The sequence below is a fragment of the Pimephales promelas genome, chromosome 3 (assembly GCF_988280905.1).
Source record: "Pimephales promelas chromosome 3, fPimPro1.hap1.1, whole genome shotgun sequence".
NCBI classification, from domain to species: Eukaryota; Metazoa; Chordata; class Actinopteri; order Cypriniformes; family Leuciscidae; genus Pimephales; species Pimephales promelas.
This window is the reverse complement of record NC_142771.1, coordinates 25,524,764-25,543,507: the sequence shown is the minus strand read 5'-3', so window position 1 is coordinate 25,543,507 and position 18,744 is coordinate 25,524,764. Positions and strand designations below refer to the sequence as shown.

Here is an 18,744-nt window from a genome sequence, read left to right as displayed (position 1 = left end):
ATAGAACATTACAAAAATATAAATTACAACAAAATGACTAAAACCTACCCCAAAATGAAAACTTAAAATACAAAAATGAAAGCAAATTCAAAATATTAATATTAATAAATAGTACATAAATGATATTACAATAACACTAGGCAAATTAATTATGCACTGAGTTGCAATTAGGCTTTTGACATTGTTACAGTATTGAATTTGACTAATTGTAGTAATATACATTTAATAAGATGATGCTACATCTGGGACTTATGAGAAAATTATAAAAATAAGCCTTGGACAAAGAACAAGGCCTCAGTGTTTTGCTTTAAAATTCTTGGTTCTAATCTCAATGCAAGTCCTCATTTATGTGAAACATTTTACATAGGTTCTTATAATTACCGGTGTTATAAGGGTGGTTGAAATAAGGAGGAAGCAGAGTCCAAATGCGGCACACTCACTTTATTAATTAAACTGGAAACTAGGCAAAGACTCAAGCGCGCACACACAACAACTAACGTCAACGCTACAGCTTCGAAACCAACCATACAAGAACTCACAAAGACTGGACTGAAACACAGGGCTTAAATACAGGCACAAACGATCTAAACAGGATAACAAGGGGGCATGGTCACTGAGAAACACCTGCGAAGACTAATATACATAATAAGGAACTGCTAAACGAGAAAAGACTGACATCACAACAATAGGATATTCACTTATAAGACAAGCCTCCCTTTAAAGGTAATGTGATATTATCTGTGTAGAATCATGTATGTGGAACTATTTAAAAGCATGTTTGTGCCCTGGTGCTTTATGCTGCAAAATATTAACATGCATGCTGTGATTTTTTAGTCTGATAAAGAGCCTCTAACGTGAGGTTTGTAATGGTATCGATAGGTTGTTTGGCTGGCAGCACCGCACAAAAAAAAGCAACCAGGCTGTTCTGTTCTCTGACAGTGACATATAGTCTTCTTCCCTGTTGCAGAGCCTCAGACAGCCAGGCAGTTGTGTGTTCAAACCCTGTCATACCTCTCCATGGCTAACGAGACAAGCCAATACAACCACGCAGGTACACACAGTTATAGATATCAGTACACACACATAGAAAATCGTGATAGTAGGCACCCTCAGAAAAACACAAGCATATCTATGAGATATGAATGCCACGTACAATCTTGGGGAATGTATGTACATATGTGCACGGGCAACTGTTCTCAGCGGTTATGCCTTGTTCTTCTCACTGTGTCGACTTTACACATGGGTTTTCTGCCAACTACAGAAATTAGATAGTTCACCTAAATGCCATAATTTACTTGTTCCAAACCCATATGATTTAATTTCTTCTGTGGAAAGACTGGCCAAGCTGCTCTTGCCCATTAAATGAAAGTGAATTGAAACCACTCGTCCCTGATCTTTCTCCATTTTCATTGTATGGAAAAGAGCAGCTTGAACATTTTACTAATTTTTTTCTGTTGTGTTCCATGGGAGAAAGAACTTAATTTTTGGAACCACACAAAGGTAATTAAAAGAAAAGTAATTGTTTCCATGAACTATCCCTTTAACCGATTAAACAGCACTCTATAATACATCTAAACGTTTATAGTTGTAATAAAAGTCCATATTCTGTATGATTTTTTTTTTTGCTAACTATTTTCAGCCCATTCTCACCCCCAAGGCGTCACTTAACTGACGCCTTGGGAAGCATTTGGACATGCTTCAATATCTGACGCTTTAGGCGCCCTTTAGCGTCAGGAAAATGACGCCCTAGGATCGCGTGTACCCTACCCCCACCCCACACCTAAACCTAACCGCGTCCTCTAACAGACGCTTTCCTTTAGCGTCAGTTAGATGACGCCGTAGGATCGCGTCATGTAAGTGACGCTAAAGGGCGCCTAAAACGTCAAATATTGAAGCATGGTCAAAGGTGACGCCTTGGGGTGAGAATGCGTTGCTATTTTTCATTGCTGAAAGGTTTTACTATCCATTTCTCCTAATTATTTAAACAATTTATGAAGCAGAGGGTTGCTTATTAAGAATACCTTATCAACGTCACTGCCGAGGGAATAATCTCTGCCTTTCTCTCTTTCATTTGTTCAGCTTCTCATTTATGAACATTCAGTCAGAATTTTGAGATATCACTGCAGTGTTGCCATAACACTGACAAAAGCTGGAACATAAAATTAGAGAGAATGAGAGGATGAGTTTGCCAGCATGATCAGCCCCTCCATGTGCTTCTTGTTTTTTTATATACAGAAAAGACTATGTTATGCAGCCAAAATAATCTGTTATTTTTGTTATTACAAATAACAAAACACAGTTTGACGCAGTTTGACGCAGTAGAGCGATCAGTATCGACAATGAAAGCCTGAAGTAAGTTTACTGAAGACTGTGATTTCCATGCCAGACATCAGCAATAGTAGTGTTTATGAAGAGTAAATTAACTGTTGTGCAAAAATGAACTCATTCTTTATTCATGAACATAAGTCTCATTACTGACAACCAGTCACTGACAATGCCTTCCTTATTGTATACCCAATCATTACTTCAGTAAAAGCATAAAAATCCACTCAGAGGAAATAGCTAAAATATAAAAAACTCACTAGAATATTAAAGATGCATACTCGAGTAACAGTATTAAGTAACTGATATAATATTTTTTGTATGTCAGAGCCAATCTCAAGGATTGGTATCGGCGCCATTTTTTTTATGATCAGTATCGGCTATCCTATAAGCCCGATCCTTTATTTTACGTCAGCTAGCTTGCAGGTGTCATGTAGGAGGTGGTGGTCCCAAATGGACCCCTAAGCCCTCGCAATCCTCGAGTCCACACTTTCATGATGTAACGGCACTTTGACTGTCAGATAGGAGTCTGCTGCGGAGCTCGTGGGCTTGCAGGCTCTGCAAAAGTGTGCATCGTGGGCGCAAATCGGCTGCGAAGTGTGGGCTCATGAGCACCTTTCTCAAACCTAAAAAGACAAATGGGACACCCTACCGTCTTGTAGACTTAATGGACATGTGTACATTGCAGCCGTTGTAAATCCACTGGACCTAAAATGCACATGAAGTTGGGACAGGGCCAAACATATTCTAGCGCATAACACATACGTTTGAGCTTCATTTGATTTGCACTTTTGTAACAAATCACTCGAAAGTAATTTATTTACAGTTGCCAGAACCATGTCTTAAGCATATGGGGGATGTTTTTATTTTTTATTTTTTTTTTTTGTGGGTGGAGTAAAAAAAAGGACAGGTTGTAGTAAAATAAGTAGAATTTATTGTAATGCAAATACATTTTAACATTTTTGTCGTTAATTGGTTGTCAAAAATTATGTTTACCTTTTTACTTTGCGCTCTTTCACCATTTAAACTGAAACATTGCACTGGAATTCATCCACTGCTTCTTTGCCTTCTTTGATTTGATTGACCATCTCGCGATATGGTGAGGCAGACCACAGACCACAGACTCTAAACAACATGTTCTTTTTTAATGTTATTTTTGATCTTCTTCCACTTTTATGTATAGATACAACAGAGAAATGATGCGGTCATCTGTATCTGCAATGTGTGTTGAACCTACAGCACCCATATTAGCACCGATTTTTAGTGAAATCTCCATTAAATGTGTGCTGTTATTCAGTAGTAGCACACAGTGGAAAAGGGTTTGTGAATTTTGAAATGTGAAAAGAATTGCCGTTAGTCTCACCCTGTGGGATGAATTATGTAAGGCAAACTACTTCAGTATGAGTACAGTGTTTCTGGATTATATCAGTTCATGAAAAGAGTTAAATACTGCCCTGCAGACAAAGTTTAAGAGCTGACAGTCATAAGTTAGTGTGTGAAGTGCAGCTTGCTGTGTATTAGACAGAAGTGAATAAGAAGGCAGAAATGAACAGTATATGTGTCATCAAGTGTATGTGAAGGGCATGAATGTATGTTAAATACTCTGTGGTGTGGTTAAATGCGGATTTGGGACATTCCTCGTCTCTCTCTCTCTCTGTGGACACCTGAGACGCTGGGAACTGGGTCACACAGCTCCATCCTTTAGCGAGGCATGATGGGACATGTAGACCTAATTTCTTTCCCTTATCTGCTCAGTTCCTTCTCTCCCGTGGGGCAGTGAGTGATGGCCCGGTCTGATCCCTGGCGTCTGGATTGCCCCGCTAGGCCAAACCTGTCTACAGAAAGGGCCGTCTCAACAGAATGGGCGGCCATCCCATGAACACCCCCTCTACGCAGAAGATAGGCATAGTTTGTAGCTCAGCTGCGTCAGTGCTGCCTGTGCGCTAGCGTTTTTGTGTGTGTTTTAGGCATCAATCTGCTTGCTTAGCCATGGTTGTCGACTGCAGTCACGGATGATCAAATGCAGAATGTGTTACCTCATTTCAGCTGGGGATGTGTGTGTTTTTTTTTTTTTTTTGAAGCAGCAGCAGTGGCAGAGAGGCCTCACGTGGCGCCCTAGGCAAGATGAGACATGGCCAAAGAAATTGTGTTATTTATTGCTTGTTTATAGTACAGTTTTTGATTATTAGTCTTTTAAAGTTATATAGTATTTCTATACTAATATACTAGTATTTCAATACCTTGTTTACTTATTATAGAGTATAATTAATTGTAATTTTGAGTATTATATAGTTATTGTTTTAAAATGTATTTATATATTTTTTTTTAAATCCAGTTTACTGGCCAGTTTTAAAACTATCAGAAGTTTTATTTTGAAACATCATATTTTTATTTGATCATTTCATTCACAAACCTTCATGGGCTTGTTATTCGTTCACTCATAAAAGACATATTTTAGACGTGGCCCGAGGAAGACTAGTCGGGTTATTCCACACCGTAACCCTCAGACCACCCTGGCCAGACCAAAGTATCCCCTCTTAAAGGAAGAGGGTGCGGCAAAGGAGACTCTACCCCCACAAAAGTCATTGAGTGTTGATATTAACATCATGATGTCGATGTTCCCGCAATGAGAACATGACTCCTCCACGAGCGCTGTCTGAGCGTGATTAAAGCCCAAACACGCTAGACCACTCTCATGACCATCTCTTTTAGAAAAGAAAGCTTTCTTAGCAGTGATGAAGCGAAACCCCCATTTCATCAGTCACTGATGTAACTCATAGTGACTGACTGAAAGGGAATTCATGTTGTATTTAAAGTATGCATTTTATTAGTTAATACCTGGAAATCAAACCCATGGCCTCAATGTGCTTAACACCAGCAAAGTTCTAATTAAAGATTCAGACAGAGCACCCTCAACTTCAATGGTAAATGGTAAAACCTTTCACGGTGCTCAGAACACTTGCTAAGCACAGAAAACTACTGTGTGTGGGCCAGGATTTCAAAAAGAAACTAGTACTCATGCTTTCATAAACACACATGCATACGCACAAGCGCACCAAAACCTAGGGGCCAAACATTAAACATTGTGCAGTGGACCGAACAAAATCACAATGCATGGTGATCAATCTGCTCTAATTAGAGAAGGGAGAACAGACCTCCCTGCTGGGGAAAACGGCACTGCGCCTCACTTCTTACTGCAGGGTGGCCTTGTGTATACTGTGTGTGTGTGCGTGTGTGTGTGTGTGTGTTTGTAAGAGAGAGAGAGAGAGAGAGAGAGAGAGAGCATTTTCCAGTTGTAGATGTGCCATTGACAAAGCCGAAGAAAAGGGTTGTGTCTTGTTTACCAGAGTGTTGCCTGTTAGCACTTTGAGTCTTGAACGGAAAACACTCCCCATGGGAAGGATGAAGTTCATTCACACAGTCTGAACCACACTTACAGATCAGAGGCTGGCCAGCTTTTCTCACTCGGTCTCACTTTCTTCAGCTGTTTCTCAATCTGTCCTTCATTTTGTCTCTGGTGAAAGTATGAGCATTAATTGAAAGACTTGTAGTCACTGGGTGGCAGTCAGCCTCAGGGTCTTCTAATCTTGTATTTCTCAGATTAGGGGAGCGTGGGTCAACTTTTACTCAAGTTGTGCTCTAGGCAAGAAGAAATTAGATGTAAAACTAATAAACCTAATTATGTTTCAAGCGGTCTAACAAAAAGAGTCATAAGAAAATTTGTAAGTGGTCCAGTGACACAACTTGCCCGGCATCAAGCAATGACTACGTGAACCGTTTACACACACACACACACAAAAAAACAAAACACACATAATCCCATTACAGAGCTGCTTTTGGATTTGTTTTTAATTTTTTTATACTATTTGTAGTATTATTTTTATACTATTTGTAGTATTATTTTTTAAAAAGCTCGTTATTTACCATTATTTGAACCACTGGCACCGCCTTCCCCAATGCATCTATCACACCACTCCACAGCTAATATATTGGGGAGCTAATATATATATTATTTAATACTGCAGAGAGAGTCATTTAAAATCTTGTCATTCACAATGCCTCATGAATCATGGGCTTTGTAGTTCTTTCCCCTATTTTAAAATACTTTTTTTGAAAAATTATTTACATGTTTTTTTTTTGTTTGTTTTTTTATTGGGAGCTAATCACATTTATCTCATATTGTATATTTTTACATCTGGAAAATACATTTTAAAATGTATCCATTAGATTTTCCTCTCCACCGAAATTTTGTCCAGCTTCTGGAAAAATAAATATTACCTTCTCCAAAACATTAATGTTTTGGCCCGCAAAAGCCCGCAGGTAAAAGTGCATCGATTGTATTCAATATGTCCATTAAATTTCAATGAAATAGTTTCAAGTTAGGCTGCTTAGCCACAACCTAAACATTACAGCATGAACGCTCCCGATTAATTATTTGTTATTAAAGAATCTACATTCACAATCCCAATATGCTATTATTACGGACAAAACTGACCCTAGACCAGCAATTATGGGCAGCTTTTCCCTCTAAAAGCAAGCAGATGGCAGGCTTACACACGCTCAGCTTATGTTGCCCCTGTAAATATATATATTTTTTACTTTATTTTATTTGTTCTTGTCGCTTTTGCAAAAAGATGGATAACAATTTATTTGTTTTTAGATATTTTATTTTTTAGATATTTCTATTTTTAAGTGGGTCCTATGAATTATTTTATTCTTCTGCAACCTGCACTCATAATTAATCTTTTCTACACGTGCAAACACACATAGCTTTTTCATGAACTTAATCCTCATGACTAGTCCCTTTTTCAAACATATTTTTCCTCTCTCATACAGGTGCCAATAACATAATGACTTCTAATCATCTCCACATACTAAACAGTCTGTGCATGAGTATAGACACATCTCTAAAGACATCTCTAAAGTACAGTTATGTTGTTTGAGGCTGTGGTGGCAGGTGTGGGGTGCACAAACATATGATCCTGTGGGTTTATTAGAGGCTTGGCATTGCTCCTGCTGCAGATGTTAAGCCGCTGTATATTTGCTGAGCTCTGCCTCATCACAGGCAAGCAAACCTGATGAATCAAGCCACCTCACACAGTCTCAGATCACCTTACATGCTTCACATTGATTGATTCAGACTGTCTCACATCATGTTACTCTGCCTTAAACTGCTTCACATCACCTCACATTGCATCAAACAGGCTTGTATCAAGCCACACTGCTTCACATTGCTTCAAACATCCTTTTATTAGTTTACAACATATGTTTGTGTGCAAAAAATACATTCCTAATATAGATTTGTTTAGATTATATTTTTAAAAGTATATTTTCATGAACATACAATTCCGTTCAAATTGGTTACACTTTATTTTAAAGGTTTTTTTATTACACTGTAATTATACATTTAAGTACTTTGTAATACTAAATATAGCATAAGGGTTTGGTTTAGGGTTAGTTTCAGGTAATTATGAATAATTTATTGTTATTACTATAGTAACCTATAATGGAACAATAACACTGTGAAATAAATTGTCACCAAAAATGTAAATATTTTTGTAAAGACTCTTACACTCATCATGGCTGTTGATCAAAAATACAATGAAGACAGTACTAGGCTATTGCAATCTTAAAATGTAGTAATTTATTCAGCATCATTACTACATACATTACTCGTGAAATCAAGCTAATATGCTGATTTTCAGCTCAAGAAACATTTCCGATTATTGCTATTATGTTGAAAATAGTTGTGGTGCTTATAATTTTTAAAATATATACCGTGACACATTTTCAGGGTTCATTAATGAACCAAAAGACAAATGTATTTGAAATGTAAATCACTTTTCTTGCTGTATACAAGTATTAATTTCTTTCAAAAAAACTAACCTCAAAACTTTCAAAAAGTTTTAGTTATTTTGCCTTGTTTTTTTCCCCAAAAATATTTAAAAAGAAAATGTTATATAATATTTTATAATATGTTATGTAATATTTTATATGTATATAGATAAAGGTTTAAATAAAATGTATTTTTTTAATTTAAAAAAAAAAAGTTGTGCGATAAGTTGCAACATATTTAAAAATATAGTTTGGACATTTTTATTTATTTATTTATTTTTAGTGCATCACCTGTCTATAATAAGTGCGTGCACCACAACAAGGCCACATGTAGTTTAAATGATATATGTTTCTTGATGATTCTGAGCTACGAAGGTATTACCTAGATATGTTTGTCTGCAAAACTTAAACGTTTACATGACATTTTATTACAGGATAAATTATTGTTTTAGTCTGACCCAAAACTAAGTCTTGAAAGTGCATGTAAATATCCTTCACCTCACTACTACTGCTTCACCTCACATTGCTTAAAACCCGTATCACCTCACATTGCTTCAGACCGCCTCACACCATGCCACTCACGCTGCTCCAAATCGACTCATATCACTTCTCAAAACCTCACATTGCCTCAAACTGGCTCTCATCACCTCACGCTGCCTGACATTTCCTCCTAAATAGAGGGAAGGGAAAGCATTGCCAGCCTACTCCTTTGCATCAGTGTCAACACTGTCCCAGTTACCTGTCAATAGAGACAATGTGACCATGGTCATGTCCTGGTCCGTATAACAGCTGGTCTCAGTGCTGTTCTAGTCAGCAGCAATGAAATCATGGCTCAAGCAGAGTTACAGTTACAGAAGTCAAAGAAATATTCTCACACCACACAACACTATAAACCATTGCCAAATCTTTAAATATGCTCTTGTTTTCTTTACTTCTCTCCTCCTACTCATATTTCTTATCCTACATTTCTCATATACCAAAAAGAAGATATGTGCACCTGATCCTTGGGACAAATTAAACACAAATGAAACATATAATGTGACTGCCAGGTTGTCTCCATATACGTAAGTCTCTATTGTATGCTTGCTTTATGTATGCTCTGGGGATTTCAGATTTAGCCCTCACCACCACCACACAAAGCGAAACCATGGCAAAGTGTGTGTTGTTTTGCGCCTACACAGTAGATATATTATCAAAGGCTCTTGTGTGTTGTTAGTATATCTCTCAGTATCACATGAAAACACGGCACATACCACACACCAATCTGAAATGAGACTTTTTAACACTTCCATGTTGCAAACCTCCCACTCAATCCCTATTTGGATTTACTTTAAGAATAGGCTGGCAGATGGAAAGACTAAGAGGAAAAAATAAACTTAAACTCTGTCAATATAAAATTGACTTACCTGTGCTTAAATTTAGACCATCTCTGTCTGTGTACACAGATGTCATTTAGATATCATCATAACTAAGGTAATACGCTGATTTCATGCTGCCGCCATTTTGAAAACGTAAGCGAGGCTCCAGTGGGAAGTACCCCGGAGTTAAACATAGACAACAAAACCTTGGACTACCAACCTGAAGCTGCTGCTGCGATTTACACTACTTTATATTGATATCCAATATATAGTATATGTATATAGTTCGTTCCTACTTCTTTTTTATGTTCTGAATTTTATATATATATAAACAATTTTATTTCTAAATTAATTTCACTGTATTAAATGAATTTCACTCTATTATTGTTCTGTATTAAACACAACAATACGCCATCGTATTCGCGACTCTCCTGTGATTAGAGGCGACACTTCCGGTTTTATTCCCACCAGAGCCATTTCAAAATGGCAGCTGCGTGAAATCAGTGTATTGTTTTGGAGAGACATTCATCGGTAATTGGCACTTCTAACGAGAGCACTTTCCAACTTTAGATCAGATGCCAATCTGTATGTTGCACTGAAGACTGCACAAAATTAATTAAAGCAGGAGAGCAAACACTTTATGTGCAATCAATCAATATCTCATGGTGTAAAGGTATGAGTCGCAAAATAAATAAGCCATTTCTATCCAACTAACACATTGTGTTATTCATTTATTTTAGCCTCTCTTTCACACATGCAGACTGCGCTCTCATTGTGATGCACCTCTTTGCCTCAGCCCCAGCCCTAATTAAAGCTTCCTTTGGGCCTCACTATGTGGAGCACCAAACCAGATCACATCTCTGGTGGGCTGAGGAAGGAATAGAGGGTGAGAAAGAGAGGAACAAGTGAGAAAAGGTGGAGGGGCATCGAGATATAGAGGCATGATCAGACTGCAAATGCTGCCCTAGAGCCTTTGATATGGTTTTGACTGTTTTTTTGTTCATTGTTCTTGTTTCATAAATATTTTGCAGTGTGGGAAACGGTAGTGATCTAAAAATGGCAGATGATCTCTAATTACTCTCAGGACACGTTTCATTCTAGATTGGCTAATATTTTCATTCAAAATAAGCTTTTATATGATTAATTGAGAGACTGAAAAGAAATACAACAGAATGATGGGAAACAGTGGATGAAAAGACAAAGAGCAAATACAGAGAGAGCAAGAAGTCTGAGAAAAAAGAGGGAATTGTATCTGTGTCAAAGACTGGTTTAACAACCTTGGTTTTCATAGTGGTGAAAGCATGGTTACAGGACTTGCTGCAAACTTTTTTACAACCTATTTCACTGTAGATTGTTGTTTTGTTGTAATTCCCAGGATTAAATCACATGGACTATTCTTGTAACTGTCTCTTGAGTGTTTACTGATTGTGCTCAAGGCTAAAACATAAGAACAAATGCTAAGACTCATCTGGATTGAGCAGCAGATCTGAGTCTGTGCAGCTTTAAAATGTGTTCCATTTCCCTTTGGATTCAGAGGAGGATGGTGCCTGGCATAATGCAAAAGCCTTTTAATCCCCCATTTCTATAGAAATTTTACTCTCTGGCATACAGTGGCCCTGGAATGTTGTTCAGAAACCTTGTATGCTTTGTTGATTAATGATGTTTGTCATATAACAATCACCCCGGCCCTCGCTGACTATACGGAGGCCTGAAAGACAGGTGGCAGGGTGAGATAAATGATCCCTATTCTGGAAAGCCAGTATATGGCTCATTTGCTACCATTTTAATGATTAAGACACTGAAATCCAAGGGTAGAGCACTATTTGTTCTTACAGCTAATGAATGATTTGTTTGGAAATAGTCCAAATTGCAGTGAGTTTTCCTGGTTTAATTTAGTTGGGTTTACAGCAACCACTATACACTTACACACAAATCCATGCATTTATGCTCGTGTGCCCATCTCATCATTCGCAGCCATGAAAATATGGACCAATTAAATGTTTGATTTAAGGAATACATAGATTTGGCTTCCATTCTTATGCAGAATCCATTAGGGAATGTTATTGTGTCGTGTTTTATTACTCACATGTTTGTATGGTGTTTTATAGTGACAAATAACCAAATATGTTCTTTTAACATTTGAGTTATATTTTATAAATTCCTTGTAAAATTTGTTTTTTTTTAAATCTGTGTTTGTATAATCTGTGAAATTTAATATTTTCATAAATAAATAAAATATTTCTGCATATCTTTGTTTGTAACCAATTGTTTTTATTTTTACATTTTGAGAAACCTTGATATTTTCTTGTTAAATTAAGCTCATATGTATTGTCTTTGTTTCATTTGACAGATTCATCAGAGAAAACTCCAGCAGCTGTCCTTCAATTCAAGATCAGTTTTGAAAATGTATCAGGCACCGACTCAGCTATACCGGATATGAGCAAACATGGGGACTCTGTTAGACACCATGACAAGCCAACAGCTTTGACAGCCCAAAAGGAGATCCCTTATTCGCATATGTGAAAGATATTCTGTACTCTCAATAACAAACTTATAGAAGAATTCAACCTTGTTTACCTTTATTTCAAAACACCCCTTCCTCTCCACTCCAATCATGAAAAGTTTGTTGACAGCCCTCTCTCCTTCCTGTACCACTCTCCTCTTCCTTCCCCTTTTCCTTCTCTTATGCCCACCAGAATTGGTCAGAGGTGACTGCTGGCTGATCGAGGGGGATAAAGGTTATGTGTGGTTGGCCATCTGCAGCCAGAACCAGCCACCATACGAGACAATCCCACAGCACATCAACAATACAGTACATGACTTGCGGCTTAATGAGAACAAGATCAAAGCTATTTTTTTCACTTCCTTGAGTCGCTTTACCAACCTGACGGACCTCAACCTCACCAAGAATGAGATCTCGTACATCGAAGATGGTGCTTTTGCAAGCCAAGCAAATTTACAGGTCCTGCAACTTGGATATAACAAGTTAACCAACCTGACAGAAGGCATGTTGCGAGGTTTGGGACGTATGCAATGTCTTTTCTTGCAGCATAATCTCATAGAAGTCATTGCCACTAATGCATTCTGGGAGTGCCCCAGCCTCAGCAACCTGGATCTGTCATCGAACAAGCTTGCCCGGCTGGACCCATCCACTTTCACTGTGTTGGGCAGGCTCATGGGATGTGAGCTTGCAGGAAACCCTTTCCACTGCGGATGTGAGCTCTACAGTTTCCTCAGCTGGTTAGAAGCCTTCAACAATGTCACACACACCTATGATCGACTTCAGTGCGAGACACCACGGGAGTTGTTTGGCTACCCGTTGCTGAGTCCTGTTGCCGGGCATGGACGGAGTGCTCGCAACATCCTTTACTCTGTGTGCCGGGATGGGGTGCTGATTCCTGGGATGACATCTCTGCCACCTGATCCTGATTCTTCAGGCATGGGACCTGACATTTTTGAGCACATTGGACCATACCATCAGCCCACAACTTCCTCCTCATCTGACAATGCATTTAGTCCCAGCATCAAACTGCAACACGTGTCTCTTTCCTCTGCATCCCTTCTAATCCAGATTCCAAAGCCATACAGCAAAATGTACATCCTGGTGCAGTACAATCAGAGCTTTGTGTCAGATGTGATGAACTTGAAGAAAAAAAAGGAAATGATCACCCTTAACAAGCTCAAAGCAAACACCAACTATACCTTCTGTGTGGCATCTATACGCAACTCTCAGCGCTACAACCACACGTGTTTATACTTTTCTACCCGAGCACCAAATCCAGACGACTTGATGCCTCCACCCTCCACGACCACCCACTACATCATGACCATTGTTGGCTGTCTCTTTGGAATGCTCATTGTCCTTGGGTTTGTCTATTACTGCTTACGAAGACGTCGCAGAAATGAAGAGAAAGAAAAATCCATCTGTGTGAAGAAAACCATTCTGGAAATGCGATATGGCCCAGAGGTGGCAGCAGCAGTTGCAAACGACCCCACAGCTGTTCAGAAACTGCACGAGCAGAGCCACCATCAGCATCACCATGGCAAACTGCCCATGTCCTCCTCGTCCAGCTCTGCCATGCTTGGCCATGGGTCTGCCAACACTAGTTCCTCACGTCTTTCCTCCATCCCTCAAGTAGAGAAGATGGCAACTGCTTTCTCTGAGGCCATGGCCAGTAAGGGCAACTATATGGATATTAGGACCTCTGTTGGAGGAGATGAAAGGGGTAGAGATGGAGCTGTGATGCATGGTGTTCGGGAGGAAGACCTCAGGGGGGATGATGGAAGTGACTTGGGTGATGATTCAGATGATGATGGCCGGGGATCAGCGTCCGAGATTTCAACCATTGCGATGGAAGTTGACAAGGTCAACCAGATAATTAACAACTGTATTGATGCCCTCAAGCTGGACTCTATTGCAGCTTCTTCTGTTTCCAACACAACAAGTGGTCCCACCTCACCCCCACCTACCTCTACCTCCTCCCTGACCAGAGGACTGATTCCCATCTCTTCTAGTATCAGTGATGCATGCCACGTCCTGCCTTCCCCAAAAATCCCTCCCCCACCTCCTCTTCCTTTCTCTGCTCCTCTGTCTGAGAGGCCTGGGATCACAGGTGGTGGCTTTGTGTCCCCACCATATCGTCCACCACCCCCAGCTACTGCAGTGAGGCCTATTCAAAGACAAATGAGCGCAGATGCTGCAGTCATCGCCTCCTCTTCCAAGAGGCACTGCCGCCCTTCCAGTGGGAAAGGGGGTCGTGTTTACAGCCTAGATGTTCCGGAACCCCACAGCCCAGATCCCTGCCATTATTCAGACAAGGGCAGCCCGTTGGGGTGTGGTGAGCCCCTGGAGAGGCTCCCTTTAGTAGGTAGTGGAGGAGGAGGTGGCTGTAGCATTGACGGTGGTACTGTAGATGGGATGGGCCTTCAGCAACACCTGGAGGTGCACCCAGACTACCACTGCGCAGAGCATCGTCATTCAGTCCCTGCCTTATACTACGAGGGCTCTCATGACTCCCCGGCCCAAAGGGTCTCTTTTCTCAAGCCTCTGTCACGCACCAAGAGAGACGCTGCTTCCTACTCTCAGCTCTCTCCACGTCACCAAAATTACTCTGGCTACTCCTCTAGTCCAGAGTACTCCACCGAGAACACCTTGCGCATCTGGGAGCGCTTTCGTCCCCACAGAAAGGGTCCACGCGAGGAGTCATGTTACGTAACAGCTGGAAACGCCTTGCGCAAAAAGGTCCAGTTTGCCAAGGGGGAGGACTTGCATGACATCCTTGACTACTGGAAGGGTGTGTCAGCACAGCAAAAGCTGTAATCTATCAGACTGTGTGGATACACGGCACAGGTCTCTTTTACTGCCTGATAAACCAGAAGAGCAGCTCAGTGAGCAAGTTGGGTTATGGCTGAAGTTTGCAACACAGAGCCAAGTTTGTCAGGGTTTGAGGACAAGTTGTTTAATTGTTTTTGTACAGTGAGCCAGAAAGAGCCTGAGAATACACTACATACAGTACATAAGATAACATTCAGAGATATCATTTGGAGCATTGTTGTTCTCAGTGAAAAAGGTCCAGTGTGCTTATCATTTGTCAATAATTGAAATAATCTGTGTTTTCATTGTTCATATCAATAGTGCAACCTTAACTAGAGTCCTTATTAAACCTGAGAGAGAATCTCTGTCTGTACTCTCAACTCATCAAATCATTGGTCATCACATTAATTTGTTAGGTGGGAATGTGTGTTTTAGAAGGATAAAATGGATGTTCGGATTTTCTTCTAACCTGTCAAAAGCAGTTTCCCTCTTCCATTTAACAGAGACTGTGCACAGGGCAACCACATTTACATTTCAATAGCACTCCTCATGTGAAAAATAAAGGAATCGAGGAAAGAAAAAGATAAAAATGAAACAGAAGAATCTCCCGGGGGAACCTTGGGATAGTCAGCCGTGTTTGACAGCTGCTGAGCTGTACTGCTGTGCTGAGCAGGATGGCATAAATAGTGCAAGGGGTTCTAGAGAAAATAGATTTACCTGGGTTTGTGGGAAATGCATAGATCTATGTTAGAGATTAAAGAGACATAGTTCTGTATATCTCTCATCTCTGATGCATTATTAATAGCATTTTCTTATTGGAGGTTACCTTGTATCAAAGCAAGAGCGTAAAGTGTCTGTTGGCAGCAGAGTTTTATGTATTCTGTTCTTCTGGTCTTAGGTCAGTTTGTTTAGTCTATTAATTGGCTTTTGGAAGCCTATTGCTGACTCATTCAACAGGCAAAGTGACCTATACCCTGGTATGGCACTTTTAGACTGACACTTTATATGGCATGTTTCTCCAGGCTCTTTTTTTTTTTCTTTTTTCGTTTTATTCATTTATTTGAGGAAATTATTATCCATTATACTGACTTTGAAAGGTAGACAGACAAAAGGAGCAATATTTAATTAAATAAAAAAATAAATCTTTTAAATTGAAATGGATTTCAACGATGATAATAAAACTCCTCTCCCAAAAACACTTAATCTCAAATATAGATCTCATAAGATAATACATTATTAATGGTATTTTGAAAAAATGACAAATAATATTAGCTTCAACACCTCTGTCGTTGATTATTTTATTAATTCCCATTGGATTACACTAACTAATTAGCAATTAACCAAGGCTATATCCTTAAGTGTGCGAGGGTAAGCAGCCAAGACCTCAAATTTGATTAAAAGATCTTTCTCTCTCTCTCTCTCTGGCAAATGAGGGTGAGTGTTAGCATTAGCAAACGTCTTCATTCAACCCTCTTTATTCTGCATCAGGTGTTTTTGTGCCTTCAGTAAAAGGGTCCATTATTTGTTAGTATCACAAACGAGTAATTTTTGATGATTGGCTCATGTTCTTTACATCATATCATTTCCCATATTTAAATGGATTTCATTGTAAATACATGTTCATACCACTTTTCTTTCCATATCTCTTGATTAAGGTTTTTCATTGTATATATGTGATAGATACCTGCCAACATTGGACATACACTCAGGCACAATGTCTCTTTGGTTCTCTCTTTTCGAGGGCTTTAAAAAAAAAATCCCGTCCAAGGTATAGGCCTATGACAAAAGTTGTTTATAGGATGCTTTATGGTTTACAGAAAGAGGGACAGCAGCAGCTATAACATATGTGGATTATTAGGGCTCTGTGTGTACTTAAGGAAGACACTGCACTCAGCTCATTTAGAGAGAATGGACCCTAACTGGACAAATCATTTTTGGGCAACTGAAATGGACTCTCAAAGGACTGGTACCGGAGGCTTACTGTGACATTTTCTTTACTTTATGAACATGATTTTAAAACCTCTTGGACTGGTCTTAAGGAACTAACCATCAACACTCAATCAAAAATGACTGTTCATTTTTTTATAACAGTAAAATCTGATGCCCAGCTTAATGTTTTAGACATGTTTTTATTGTGCCTCCCCTCATTGACAAAGAAAAATAGAAAGAAAAAAAGACATTTTTGCTATGAATTCAAGGTTGAATAACAAAAGAGGGAGTAATAATACAATTGGCATGGCATCTGTAAGATTTGTTATTTATTAATTGTTTAACAAAATGTGTAAATACTGTTTTTCTCTCTTATTTTTTTTTGCTTGGGGAGTAAGACTGAGTCTTCATGCTGTTATCTTGCTCAAGGTCATTCTCCTTCAACTTTCCCTGTTGAAGAATTAATGTTCCACCCATTCATTCTGGATAAACAAGCAAATCGATTATTTCAAGTTACGGTATTTTTATATCAGACCTTAATTCGCACACTATGTTTATAATACATTCTTTCTTTGATTTACTTGGCCTTTAAAACTTTGCTTGACATATCACATATAAATTACCCAGTTCAGCCAAATTTGTGTTTGTTTACTATCCTTCTACAGAGCTAATAGGCTAAGCCACACCGCCACTTTCTTCATACACCGAATGAATCAGTGGATGGTTGGTGTCAGAGTTTCGTCTCTCAGGATACTGATGTTTTTTGAAGGATTGAATAATGCATGTATCTGTCTCTTCTTCTGGATCCTTTGCTAAAGTGTCATTATATTCCTGCTCTTTGCTAGTATTAATAGTGTTATCAATTCGTCATTCAGAAGTTTCTGAAGAACATGTGTCATGTTGTCTGCGGTAGGATACCAGCTCTTTTTGTTGTTGTCTTGAATGAAATGGTGATTTACAAGTGGGCTGTACGCAGTTGTTTTGTATTCCACTCACTGTAACCGTTCAGTAAGACTTAGGATATATGACGCTGTTGCATAATTTATGGTTGGTGTCATGGTATCATTCTTAAATGGCCTTTTTTACACTAATAGGCCCTTTCTGAAGGCCCTTTCACTATAGTTGTGTTAAGGAAGTTGATTGTGCTAAGGACAGAAAATACTTAAACATTAATCACTGTCAGCTTTCAGCAATATTACACAGAGTGCAAAGTGGATTACTCTTCCACAGCAGTTTTTACTTTTTCTAAGCTCTTTAGCCTCCTTTTAGCGTTAGACACTATGGAAGGAGATTGGCTTGAAGTGAGCAAAAAAAGATATGGATTAATGCTTTGAAACATGATTTTCATTCCAGCCTCCCTCCTTTTTTATGGCACTTGGAATGGCAAGAAAGTGACGAGCGAGAAACTTTTGTTGGCAATTAACTAGCTCTGTCATACCATAAATCCCCATTATTCTTTTTATCTCATTTGCTTATTTCTTCAAGAACAGAATCCATATTTAATTGACTTAATAGGACCAAATATTTTTCGACAAGCTAATTATTGCCCCTCATGCCACTGAATCCAGTCCAAACGACTAGGGTACATGCAGTAAATGTACCGTATTCTGTGTCTTTGAAGGTCTTTGTTCATGCTCAAAAGAAGCCCAGAGAAAATCACTCTGAGGTTCTATGGGGTCAGGATAATTGTACCTTTTTATGAAGTCGTTTTCTCCCTCTTTTTACGCAGAAGAGAGCCACACTGCCACGTTTTCACTCTGATATTTTCTGCTTGCTTGTCTTTCATATCTTCTCTGAATTCTGATGGTATGACCGCAAGGAGCAAAACATGGCAGGATTGTGAGAAACACGCTGCAGGATGGATACATTTGATTGTTTAGAACTAAAAGAGACACTAAATGGGCCAGTTGCTGTGCTTTTCCAAAATGCAACCCATGGGCTTTAATAACCCAATTAAAGACATGCAGTATTGTATATTAGACTGTG

At 39.0% G+C, this 18,744-nt stretch overlaps 1 protein-coding gene across 4 annotated transcripts in view; it reads left to right on the top strand.

The window, feature by feature from the left end:
- Positions 1–17,122, top strand: part of elfn2b (extracellular leucine rich repeat and fibronectin type III domain containing 2b) — an 89,765-nt gene extending 72,643 nt beyond the window's left edge. For 3 of the 4 annotated variants that reach the window (XM_039687013.2, XM_089128593.1, XM_039687016.2), the window contains one exon: positions 11,866–17,122. In XM_039687013.2, the coding sequence (XP_039542947.2) occupies positions 12,130–14,835 (2,706 nt within the window). In that variant the 5' untranslated portion in view covers positions 11,866–12,129 and the 3' untranslated portion in view covers positions 14,836–17,122. Of the gene's footprint in view, positions 1–963; positions 1,052–11,865 lie in introns of those variants that run through there. The other variant, XM_039687014.2, reaches the window with a different exon arrangement.
- Positions 17,123–18,744: the final 1,622 nt, after the last annotated feature.